Source organism: Stomoxys calcitrans, chromosome 5, assembly GCF_963082655.1.
Source record: "Stomoxys calcitrans chromosome 5, idStoCalc2.1, whole genome shotgun sequence".
NCBI lineage: Eukaryota > Metazoa > Arthropoda > Insecta > Diptera > Muscidae > Stomoxys > Stomoxys calcitrans.
This window is the reverse complement of record NC_081556.1, coordinates 18,737,361-18,750,745: the sequence shown is the minus strand read 5'-3', so window position 1 is coordinate 18,750,745 and position 13,385 is coordinate 18,737,361. Positions and strand designations below refer to the sequence as shown.

Below are 13,385 nucleotides of genomic sequence, written 5' to 3'. Positions count from 1 at the left end.
TGAAAGCAGCCCTTCATGTCAGACGACTCCGCTGCTACGAAGAGAAGGTTTTCAACACTGATAGTGCAAACAAAAACAGCTAAAAACGTGTAAAGTTCAGCCGAATCTTGGGTACCCACCATCATGGAATCCGCTAAAATTTACCCTTATTAACTGAATTATTTTGGTCTCCAGAAGTCATATCGGGACTTAGCGTGGCCTATATCACCATATTGACCGATCCCGATAAAATTTGTCATGGGTGTTGTAAGTCATACGATAGGGTTTTGCCCCAAATTTCAGCCCAATCAGGTGAAAATTTAGGCTTCTAAGGGCCCAAAAAGTCAAATCCGGGGATCGGTTTATATTGGGGCTTTATCTGTTTATAGACCTATTCGGTAAATACATGGCATGGATGTTGGAAGTCATGACTCAAGTCTTTGTTCCAAATTTCAGCCAAATTGGACGAAAATACAGGCTTCTAAGGGCTCAAAAAGTCATATCCGGGGATCGGTTTATATGGGGGCTATATCTGTTTTTAGACCGATTTGTATCATACTTGGCATGTATGTTGGAAGTCATAAATCAAGTTTTTGTTCCAAATTTAAGCCAAATCGGACGAAAATACAGGCTTCTAAGGTCTCAATAAGTTAAATCCGGGGATCGGGTTATATGAGGGCTATATCTGTTTATAGACCGATTCGGATCATATTTGGCATGGTTGTTGAAAGTTATAACACAAGTCTTTGATTCAAATTTCAGTCACATCGGATGAAAATTGAGGCTTTTAAGGGCTCAGGAAGTCAAATCCGGGGATAGGTTTATATGGGGGCTACATCTGTTTATGGATTGATTCGGATCTTACTTAGCATGGATGTAGAAAGTCAAAATTTAAGTCCTTGTTTAGAATTTTAGCCAAATCGAATGAAAATTGAGACTTCTAGAGGCCCAAGTAGTCAAATCCGGGAATCGGTTTATATGGTGGCTGTATCCAAATCTGAATCGATGTGGCCCATTTGCAATCCTCAACGACTTACATCACTTATGGCCAGATAGTAACCCACTTATGTCAGGGTTGGCTAAGCTTATAACCCCGACATAAGTGGGTTACTATCTGGCCATAAACTCTGGTTCTAGGGGACTTTAATGCGCATCACATTTTATGGCATTCTCCCCTAGGTAACGACCAGCGTGGCATAGCTTTGACAGAGCAGATTGAAGGTTCCACATTTTGCACAGGGAATGAGGAGGCCACCATAGCACAGAGGTTAGCATGTAAAACTTCTCTCCAAAAAGGTGTCGCACTGCGGCACGCCGTTCGGACTCGGCTATAAAAAGGAGGCTCCTTATCAATGAGCTTAAACTTGAATCGGACTGCACTCATTAATATGTGAGAAGTTTGCCTCGTTCCTTAGTACAATGTTCATGGGCAAATTTGCATTGCAATGAGAATGCCCTCATTAAGATTACGAGGAGATGAAGCAGCTCGCCAGACATTTCCATTGCATCCCCTGATCTCCAGAGTGACGTATTCTGGCAAGCCGTCATCTCCTTGGGGTCAGACCACCTCCCCATAGTTCTAACCATCGACCGACCTCGTACAATCGTCCGCATATGATATGATCTCTATGCCGTCTGAAGGAGGTAGAATGGAGGATAGCTAGAGGCTAAACAGTGCGGGAGATATCAACCCGCCTTGGGGAACTCCCTATTTTACCCTACGGTGCTTCGACTTCTTATCCCTAAATTCCACAAATGATTGGCGACCACACAGATAATTCGCGACTCAGCGTTTCAGGCCTGGCTGGAGGGACGTGTTGGCGATGTCCTCAAATAGTTTGTCATAGCTGTCCGTGTCGAATGCCTTCGATAGGTCCAGTGCCACGAGAACCGTCCTATCACATCGCCTGGGCAGATTGAAGCAGTTGTTGTGCTCTGCAGTCTTCGAAATCCAGTTTGATGCTCGACGAATGGAAATTCTCCTACGAGTTTCGGGAGTATTAACGCCTCAAACGTCTTTGCTATTGGCGCGAGAAGGTAGATCGATCTGTACGACTCCCCCAGACTCGGGTCCCTTCCAGGCTTCAGAAGAGGGATAACTCTGCCCATTTTCCACACATCGGGAACTATAAGAGTGTTCAAGGACAGTTTGAAAGAAACCTTGTTGACCACGTAGGAAGCAATTGGCCAGCCTGTGGTAAGTTATGGTCTCGTCAGCTCTGTGACACGCAGTGGAATAATATTCGGATCTGTCAGAATGCCGCCCTCCGAACTGCGAAGGGCTGTTTCCTCAGTTCTCATATGGACCACCTCCATCAGGAGACAAAGATCCTACCAGTGCGAAGACATACTTACTTGCCGTCTAAACAATACCTTTCGGGCTGTTATCGCAGAAACCATCCAAATCATCGTCTTGTGGATAGACATCCTCCGCCCAGAAGACTTAAGGTAGATCTGCATGATCTAGAGCTTGAGGTTCAGCGCTACAATAGAGAACCTATAGATCAAGCGGCATATCAAGCGGGTCTAGGCAACATTCATGCGGACACGGTAGCAGATGCGGGTGAATGTAGTCCTTGGAGAACGACCGCCTCCCATTGCAAGAAATTGACCTCCCCCGGCAAACCAAAGTAGTTCTGGCTCAATTACGCTCCGGCAGGTGCAGCCGCCTCAACTCTTACAGAGCATAGATTGATGCCGAGGTGCAAGATGTAAGTCCCCATTGTAACCAGGGACCACACGATATACGTTACCTGTTTAACTGCCCAAACAGACCCCTCGACGCAGACCCAGATCCGTGTGGACGCAACCCATCTTAGTCGCAGAGTTCCTGGATCTGAAAATTCAACTGAATCAAGCAGACGAAAGATAGAAAACAAAAAACTGCTACAACAACAGCACCAACATATCTGGAAAGAGGACCGCAGGTACCGCAGAAATAAGATATGCGGGGCGAACCAAAAAGTTAGTACAAGCAGTTAGTGTCCCGCTGGCACGGATACGAATTCGAATAGAGTCGACAGCGGATAAGCCAAAACAAATGGCCAACCGTGGCACTCGCAGATCACCAAAAGATTTACCATAAAAAAACCGACCTAGAGGATTGCTGGTAGCCCCAACACTAGGTACTGATGTGATGGTCCAATACTCCATCCGTCTGAAAATCACGATAACGGAAACATCAACAAGAAATAAAGGAACTGACAGCCCCTAATGACGACCTACGGATTCAGAACGTTAGAACTCTCTCCATGCCTGAACATTTTACTATTGTTCGTATTTTTTTACAATATTTTTAATATACTCCAATTGTGAATAAAGGGTGCTTTTTTAAAAGCTATAGGAAAGTTTTTCAGTGAAACACATAAAATTTAGAAAAATGCATGAAATTTGTATTTAAATCGATAATACGGCCCATATAATTTAATGTTTAAAGATTATTTCATGCAAATGTTGACCGTGACTGCGCCTCAAATGTTCCACCCGCTTAGTCCAATTTTGGCATACTCGAATAAATGTTTCCATATTGTTTTCCAATGCTTCAATTGATGCGGGCTTGTCTTTATAGACATGAGCTTTAACATAAGCCCACAAAATATGGTCTAAAGGCGTTAAATCGCACGATCTAGGCAGCCAATTGACCGGTCCCGAAAGTGAAATAAAATTTTTACCGAACATTGACAATATGTCCATTGATACGCATGCTTTGTGGCATGTGGCTCCGTTTTGTTGAAACCACATGTCATGCAAGTCAAGCTCTTGCATTTCGGACAAAAAAAAAACTTGAATATCATCTCACGGTAGCGCTCATCATTCAGAGTTACTTTACGATTCTCATTATCTTTGAAGAAGTACGGTCCAATGATGCCACTAGCCCATAAACCGCCCTAAACTGTGACTTGACTTTTTCTGGATGTATTGGTAGCTCTTGCAATGCTACTGGCTGATCTTCACTCCAAAATCGACAGTTCTGCTTATTCACCTACCCATTGAGCCAAAAATGAGCTTCGTCGTTAAGATGAAAGAAGCGCCCGATGAACTTTCTTAACAGAGCACGCATTTTGATAATAAAATTCAATAGTTTGCAAGCATTGTTCGTTTGTAAGACGATTCATGGTTGAATTGAAGATGTTTGACAGTGAAACAAAACACGAAACGTGCGTGAGCTGTTTAGACTAGTCTTGTCTATAAGATAAGAGCTAAAAAATCACCCTTTACAACCGTAATGGCTAGATTAGTATACCCCCCATTCTGTGTTGGTGGGTATTTAAAGTTGATAACAATTTAATTCAAACAACTTTGGGACTTCCCATCTTTATCGCAGAATTAAATGAAAAATAATAAATCGTTCACTATTTTTAGATGTTATCGTCACGAAAGTAGCGAACAACGGATTTTTCATATAGTCGGCGTTGACAAATTTTTTCACAGCTTGTGACTCTGTAATTGCATTCTTTCTTCTGTCAGTTATCAGTTGTTACTTTTAGCTTGCTTTAGAAAAAAGTGTAAAAAAAGTATATTTGATTAAAGTTCATTCTAAGTTTTATTAAAAATGCATTTACTTTATTTTAAAAAATCCGCAATTACTTTTTGGGCAACCCAATATATGTTGCCAGCAGGGAAATGTCTGAGAGAAACATCTAATGCAATAAAAAAATTCTATTTCAGATAAATCTCTCCTTTTTAATGAATTAATTAATTTCAGTAGTCAACCATAATTCTTCGAAAGTAGAAATCTAGCCGCTTTCGTCAATGATGATTTCAGTTTTCTTTCATTAACACCTTGACAGCTACCTTAAAGTGTTTGGCGGTGACGTATAAGGCAGACATTCGATCATTAGCATAGAACAAAAACCAAATGTAGAAGAACAACAAAATTGAAATATCACAAATATCTTGGGAAAACAACAACAACAAATTGGTTCCAACAAAATCTTGTTAGCTAAGCATTGCCAAAAAAAAGCATAACTCAGAATGGTTTTTTTTTTCTTCAATAATTTTCAAAATTAAATGCAAATTTTCACATATTGGCAATGTGAGCTCTTGAAATTAGCAACAGGTGTTTGAAATTATTAAAATAAACATAAGCATCTCTAAAGACAAACAAATAAAATATCAGAAAATAAACAACATGTGTTGCATCAATGAATAGACTTACCTCAATATATGAGCTCATCTCATCAAACATGGTCTTCAAGTCCCTCTGATTACCCAGCATCAAAGGCAGAATTTGTTTCTCATGCAAGTCCAGAATTTCTCCAATATTGCCCAACAGCTGTTGCTGTATACCTACACCCTTTAGGGTTTCTGGCAATTTGTCATATTTGTCCAAGTTGCCATAGTTCTCCATGCCCCTTTTCAAATTGTTTATATAATTGCCCTCGGTCTGCAATAGTTCATCGATAATGTAGCTGATTTTACGCGACGAATAGATTTCGGTATGATCGCAAGGTAGGAGATTTTCCAAAGAGATGGTATCCTCATCTTCATGGCTGTATGTTTTGTGGAAAAAGAAGAGCGAAAGTTGAGAAGAGATAAGGTAAAAAGGCATTTTAGAACAAGAATGATGCAACATCGATATTGTTTGTATAAATGGGAAACAAGATGACTTGTTATGTTGAGGTGACCAAAAGGTTATCTTCTAAATAACAACAACTTAATATAGAATAAAGTCGAGCAAAGCCTACCTGTTGATACACTGCACCAAAGAGAATGTAAGTGCAGTATCGTTTAGAGGATGTTAGGGGGAAAAAGCGGGCTAAGATCGGTCGGCCGAATCTTGGCAACCCACCACCATGGATTCTGCAAAAATATGGGAGCAATATCTAGTTACAGAACGAATGGGACCGTACTTGGCGCAGTTGTTGAGAGTCATAACAGAACACAATATGCAAAATTTCATCCAAATCGGAAGAAGTCAAATCTGGAGATTGGTTTATATGGGAGCTATATCATGTTATTGGCCGATTTGAACCTTACTTGGCAAAGTTGTTGAAAGTCATAATAGAACACCATGTTCAAAATTTCAGCCAAATCGGACAAAAAATGCGACGTCTAGGGGATCAAGAAGTGAAATCAGGAGATCGGTTTATATGGGAGCTATATCAGGTTATAGACCGATTTGAACAGTACATGGCTGCGTTGCTGGGAGTCATAACAGAATACTATGTGCAAAATTTCAGCCAAATCGGATGAAAATTGAGGCTTCCAGGGGCTCAAGAAGCCAAATCGGGAGATAGGTTTATATGGGAGCTATATCAGGTTAAAAACCGATTAGGACCGTTCTTGGCAAAGTTGTTAAAAGTCATAATAGAACACCATGTGCAAAATTTCAGCCAAATCGGATGAAAATTAAGGCTTCCAGGGGCTCAAGAAGTCAAATCGGGAGATCGGTTTATATGGGAGCTATGTCAGTTTCTTAACCGCTTTAGATCGTACTTGGCTCAGTTGTTGGGAGTCATAAGAAAACACCACATGCAAAATTTTAGCCAAGTCGGAATAAAATTGTGGCTTCCAAGGGCTGAAGAAATCAAATCGGGGGATCGGTTTATATGGGAGCTATATCAGGTTCTTGACCGAATTGGACCGTAATTGGGACCGGTTTACAATCCTCAACGACCTACATCGATATTAAGTATTTGTGCAAAATTTCAAGCGGCTAGCTTTACGGTCGACCTTTATTGTGATTTCGACAGATGGACGGACGGGCGAATATTTCGAGTTGTTGCCAACGGAGTGACTAGATTAGTATACCCCCATCCTATGGTGGTGGGTATACAAATAGTGCCAAGGGTTTAAGATGTCTAATCGGCGATTGGTTTATATGGAAGCTATATCAGATTATTGAGCGAGTTGGACCGACTTCGCTGAAATTAGAAACAGCGAGTTGTTTTAAGCCTGGGGCTGAATTTTGGTTGTGGTTGTCTTTGCGAATATCTTTTGGAAGTTGTATAAATGGCTTCGAACACTAGACAACGGCAACGGCTCCTGTTGCTGCTCCGTGTGCCCATCTTCGAATCCCATATATGTTTGCTACAGATAAGCATAATAAAAAGACTTTTATGCAAAATGTAGTGTCGCACAATGCAAAATTGTATTGAACTTTTGGCTTTTGAAAAATAATCTCGAGATTAAGATGTCTTCAAAGAGATTTCGCTGAAATTTGGTGCTCAAAAAAAATTCATTTAAATTCAGTCTCTGGAAAAAATTTTATTGATTTTTTTTTTTTGTCAAAATGTTGTCTTTAGAAAAAATTGAATAAAAATGTTGTCTAAAGAAAACTTTTAAAAAAAATTTTGTCATCCCATGCTGAAGTTTTGTCATTAGAGAAAGTTACGCTGAAATTTTGTCTTCAGAAAAATTCCGTTCAAATTTGTTTACAAAACATTTCATTTCATTTCAATTTTGTCCTTAAGAAAAATAATTTTAAGGCGGCCCTGGCCTCAGCAAAATGTTGTCTTTGTAGAATATTATATATGTATAAAATTTTGTCATTTTAAAAAATTTTACTAAAATTTTTTGTTTGTGGGGGTGATCTTCCAATTTAGGGTCTTAATCCCATAAAAAGCGGATTTGTTGCCCCATTTCGCTGCAACTGTGATTTGTATTAGAGTTCTCGGCACCTGAATCAAATATGATCCAGACCAGTGCCCTTTTGCATTTTACTATGAATATGGTAGAGGAGTTGTTATAAAAGAGTACGACTATTTTATCTATGGTGGGTAGTATCCAAAGTTCAGCCCGGCCAAACTTAATGTTTTTTTACTCATTTCGTTTCGATGGGTCGTTAGGGAGTCCGTTTTAACAATTCTTTTGTTTCTCAGAGTAATTCTTACGTTTGTTCCGTATAGACTCAAAAACGGCTAAAGCGATTACCTTGAAATTTTCACAGAGACATAGGCTATATAATTTTTTGATATCGGAAGGGGGCGGACTCTCCCCCTTACCCGAAAAGTACTTCCCAAAAATAAAAGTGTACCGATCGGGACAATATGGGACTCAAATGAAAGGTATTCAGGAGTAGAGAACGAATTTCATATTAAAATTTGGATTCAAGTAACAGGGGGCCGCCCCAAACCCAAAACCCCCTAAAATAGGTTTTTTGGACGATCATGACTCAAATGAATGGTATTCGGGAGTAGATTGCGAATATGGTCAGGAGGGAAAAATAGGCTTTATAATTTGTTGATTTCGGAAGGGGGCAGACCCTCCCCTTTAACCAAAAACACCACCCAAAATCAAAAGTCAACGGAAAGAGACAATATGGATATCAAATGAAAGGTATTGAAGAGTAGAATACGAATATGGTATTAAAAAATGGGTCCAAGTACTCAGGACAAATTGGTCGATCATATCAATATGGAGTATAAATGAAAGGTATTCGGGAGTAGATTACGAATCTGGAATTGGAAAATCAGATCGAAGTGTAGGGTGTCAATGGGCATATGACCCATCATGGCTATATGAGACTCGGTTTGTTTGTTTGTTCTGTAGAATCAAAAAGGGAAACAAAGGTTATATCATTTTTAGATATAGGATGTTAGCTGACCCTCCTCCTTACACCAAAAACGCCATCCAAAACCAAAAGTGGACCAATAGGCACAATATGGGTTTCAAATAAAAGGTATTGGAGACTAGAAAACGAAAATCGTATTAAAATTTTGGGTCCAAGTACCCAGTTCATGTTGATATGGGTTTCAAACGAGAAGTATTCGACAGTAGATTGTAAATATGTCATCAAAAATTAGGTCCAAGTTATGGGAGGTCGCCTTACCCCCAGGTACCTCCATATCAGCCGACCATCGCTATATGGGATTCAAATGAAAGATATTTGAGAGACGATTAGAATGTGACATTAAAATTTGCGTTCAAGTCAAGGTGGCGCTTTTCCTCCTTAAAATATGTCAAATAGGTTATTTGACCCATTATGGCAATATGGGATTCAAATGAAAGGTATTTGAGAGTAGAAAACTAATTTGATATCTAATTTTGGGGGGTACGCCCTAAATTACCCCTTAAACTTAACTTTATTTCCGACTATAGCAATATGGAGCTCAAATCAACGGTATTTGGGAGTAAAGAACGAATTTGATATCTTTTTTTCAGGGCAAAGTGCCGGTGGCGGCCCAGAAGCAAAACACCCTCCAAACGGTTTAAACTTACCGACTGTGACAATATGGGTGTGGACACGAATTTGATATCGAAATGTCTCTCTTACAAATCACTTCTTATTCCTCTAGTTTCAAAAATACTAGATCTCGGAGATTGGTAATACGATTCGTTCGAATTTTTTTGCACTCTAACAGTCACCAAAAAAAAAACATAGTTTCTATTGTTGGGGACGGGTGCCGCAGGGGCCGCCCAAAAGCCGCCAAATTGATATATAGACCAATCACTACAATATAGAGTCATGTGTTTGGGGAGCCGCCCCACCCCAAAATACCTCCCTATTATATAAAAGCTCTTTGGGGTGGAAATTTATTGATTTTCGCGAAATTTATATTCATTTTCGGGACAAAGACCCTGGGGTCCACACCACCGTCAAACACAACTTATTTACCGTTCATGCCATTATGAGACTCATATGAAATGTTTCTGAAACTAGAGCACGAGTTTCTGAAACTAGTTCTGAAAGTAGAGTTCTGTTTGTAACACCAGTCCATGTTTTGATATAGCTGTCATACAAACCGATCTTGGGTCTTGACTTCTTGAGCCTCTAGAGGTCGCAATTCTCATTCGATTTGAATGAAATTTCGTACATAGTGTTTTGATATCACTTCCAACAACTGTGCTAAGTATGGTTTAAATCGGTCTATAACCTGATATAGCTGCCATATAAACCGATCTTCGGTCTTGACTTCTTGAGCCTCTAGAGGGCGCAATTCGTGTCCGATTTTACTGAAATTTTGCACGAAGTATGGTCCTAATCGGTCCATAACCTGATATAGCTGCCATATAAACCGATCTTGGGTCTTGACTTCTTGAGCCTCTAGAGAGCGCAATTCTCATCCGATTTGGCACAAATGTTGTACAGCGGCTCCTCCCATGGCCTTCAACATACGTATTCAATATGGTCGGAATCGATCTATAGCTTGATACAGCTCCCATATAAATCGATCTCCCGATTTCGCTTCTTGAGCCCCGAATCGGACTATAACTTGATATAGCTGCTCCTCCGTTCTTATTCATTATATTTGTTTGCCTAAAAACTCGACAGATGCGATCATGATGGGGGGTATATACAATAAGATTCGGCCCTGCCGAAAAATTAGAAAACATTTTTTTTATAGAAATCATATTCGATGGTATCCCAAAGCTTGGCCAACCTAAAATTATCGGCTTTTTTTCGCGCTTTTAATTAATTTTAATATTTAATCATATGGTCACCTCATTTCCTGTCGCTTAAGTGAAATGTGAAGTCTAAATAATGCTTATTGAAGCCATATAAGTGTTTGTATATAAATCCCATTTAGGACAATTGTATTTAAAAAAAATCTAATTAACAAATAATCATGCAAATAATATTAAAAAAAAAAAGCTTTCAAAACCAATAAGGCATATAAATATATACAAATACATATAGGGTTGCCTTAAAAGTAATTGCGGATTTTTCATATAGTCGGCGTTGACAAACTTTTTCACAGCTTGTGACTCTGTAATTGCATTCTCTCTTCTGTCAGTTATCAGCTGTTACTTTTAGCTTGCTTTAGAGAAAAAGTGTAAAAAAATTATATTTGATTAAAGTTCATTCTAAGTTTTATTAAAAATGCATTTACTTTCTGTTAAAAAATCCGCAATTACTTTTTGGGCAACCCAATAAAAATAAATACTCACAATTAATGAACAAAGATGTAAAATAAATCAAAACTTACTATTCATCACTCAAGTTATCGGGATAACAGGATGTTATGGCGGTGGCAAAACTGGGTAGGCTTATGCCGGTATTACCATTGAAGATGCTGCCCACCGAATGACGGAGTGACAATGTGGCATATTGCGAGGATGGAGCTGATGGCAATGCTGATGAGGATGACGACAATGATGCGGACGATACTAAAGTGGTGGCAGACGCTGAACTAGATGAACCGCTGAAGATGAAAACGGACGATCATTCAAGAACAAACACAAAAAAAAACAAAAAGAAAACACAAAAATGTTTGTCAAACAAAAGCAATAATCAACAAAATTTGGCATATCATAATAACAACAACTCCAAGACATTGTTTGTTGTGGTGTCATAATAATCCACGGTTTTTGAATGTCACTTCATGTTATCTAATCAAAGTAAAGCAGGTTTTGTTTTTTTTTTTACTTTTGATGTTGAAACAAAAAAAAAAAAAAAGAACAAAAAATAAATCAAGCATGCAAGTATTCCCAAATAACTTTTTTATTATTTTCTATTGCTTTTTTATAGACATTCCAAAATTTGTTTAATGATTGTCTATTATCATCATCATCATCATCACCAAACACATGTTAACAATTAAAATAGACTGAACTGCTTATTTAAATGTGTAGTCATTTTTGGTTGATGGTTGTATTTTTTGTTTGCATTATCAAAAATTTGACACATACTTTTCACATTGTTCACTCTGTTGTTTTTGCAATTTGCCATTTGTTGAGGCAGCCACCGCTGCTGTTGGTGTGCCCGGTGGCGTTGCTGTTGATGTTCTATCAAAACTTGCCGCCGCCGCTGCCGTGCCCCCCATCAACGATGGGGAGGCCACTGACTTGGTAGTAGCATCATTTATTTTTAAAGATTTTGTCACATTGTCATCACTGACCAGCGATTTATCGATGCAATCAATGCCCTTGCTCTCTTGCAAGGACCATAGAGCATTTAAAATTTGCACTACTACCACCACGATGACCGTAAAGCCCACGGTGATCAAATCAAACCAGGTTAAATTTATTAAACCGTATAACATTTTGTTATTATTTAGGTTTTCTTTTTTGATTTTTTTTTTGCTTTTTTTATACCATAAATTCTTATTTTAAACTTTTCACGTTTTCTGTTGTTATTTTCGAATTTTACGATTTGTCAAATCACATTTTTCCAAGTGTGGGAATTTACTGTTGTTATTAGTAAAAATTTTTATGTTTTTTTGCCATTAACAAATGCTTTTGTGTATTTTAATCACTCGCATCTTATTTTATTATGATTTTTTGTAAAAATTTATCGATTTATTTTGGTTTTCAAAACACCCGCGCCATTATGTTTTCAACACTAACTCGCCAAGTCAACTGGCTGACTATTAGCGATCTCAAACATTTGGTTTAGAAAAAAAGCTTTTTTTGTTGATTATCAAGAGAATAATGGAAAGCTTACCAGTGTATCGGAAACAAACAGAGCAGTGCATGTTTAAGAGAACAGCTCAAAGATAATACTCTTAAAAGGCAGAAAAATAACCCGCTAAATTTAAATTTCATTATTTTGGCATAATTTCGAATAGAAACAAAATGTTGACAAAATATGCCATAGAAAAGAAATTCTGACAAAAAATCTTAATATAAGGAAATTTAAAAAAATGTATCCCTTAAAAGAGAAAAATTTAAAAAAAAAAAATTCCCATAAAAAGGAAATTCTGACAAAATTAACATAAACAAGTAAAAGCGTGCTAAGTTCGGCCGGGCCGAATCTTATATACCCTCCACCATGGATCGCATTTGTCGAGTTCTTTTCCCGGCATCTCTTCATAGGCAAAAAAGGATATAAGAAAAGAGTTGCTCTGCTTTTAGAGCGATATCAAGATATGGTCCGGTTTGGACCACAATTAAATTATGTGTTGGAGACCTGTGTAAAATGTCAGCCAATTCGAATAGAATTGCGCCCTTTAGGGGCTCAAGAAGTAAAATAGAGAGATCGATTTATATGGGAGCTGTATCGGGCTATAGACCGATTCAGACCATAATAAACACGTATGTTAATGGTCATGAGAGGATCCGTCGTACAAAATTTCAGGCAAATCGGATAAGAATTGCGCCCTCTAGATGCTCAAGAAGTCAAGACCCAAGATCGGTTTATATGGCAGCTATATCAGGTTACGAACCGATTTGAACCATACGGGGCACAGTTGTTGGATATCATAACAAAACACGTCGTGCAAAATTTCATTGCAATCGGATAAGAATTGCGCACTCTAGAGGCTCAAGAAGTCAAGACCCAAGATCGGTTTATATGGCAGCTATATCAGGTTATGCACCGATTTAAAACATACTTGGCACAGTTGTTGGATATCATAACAAAGTACTTCGTGCCAAAATTCATTCAAATCGGATAAGAATTGCGCCCTCTAGAGGCTCAAGAAGTCAAGACCCAAGATCGGTTTATATGACAGCTATATCAGGTTATGGACCGATTTGAACCATACTTAGCACAGTTGTTGGATATCATAACAAAACACGTC

At 38.6% G+C, this 13,385-nt stretch overlaps 1 protein-coding gene across 2 annotated transcripts in view; it reads right to left on the bottom strand.

Annotated features, from left to right (window-relative positions):
• The window catches only part of LOC106086972 (kalirin), a 49,564-nt gene extending 37,348 nt beyond the window's left edge, over positions 1-12,216 (bottom strand). The window contains exons 1-3 of one of the 2 annotated variants that reach the window (XM_059370555.1): positions 11,554-12,216; positions 10,851-11,066; positions 5,138-5,471 (exon numbers count right to left, since the gene is read on the bottom strand). In XM_059370555.1, the coding sequence (XP_059226538.1) occupies positions 5,138-5,471; positions 10,851-11,066; positions 11,554-11,906 (903 nt within the window). In that variant the 5' untranslated portion in view covers positions 11,907-12,216. The remainder of the gene's footprint in view (positions 1-5,137; positions 5,472-10,850; positions 11,067-11,553) is intronic. The other variant, XM_059370556.1, reaches the window with a different exon arrangement.
• Between the last annotated feature and the right edge of the window lie 1,169 nt (positions 12,217-13,385).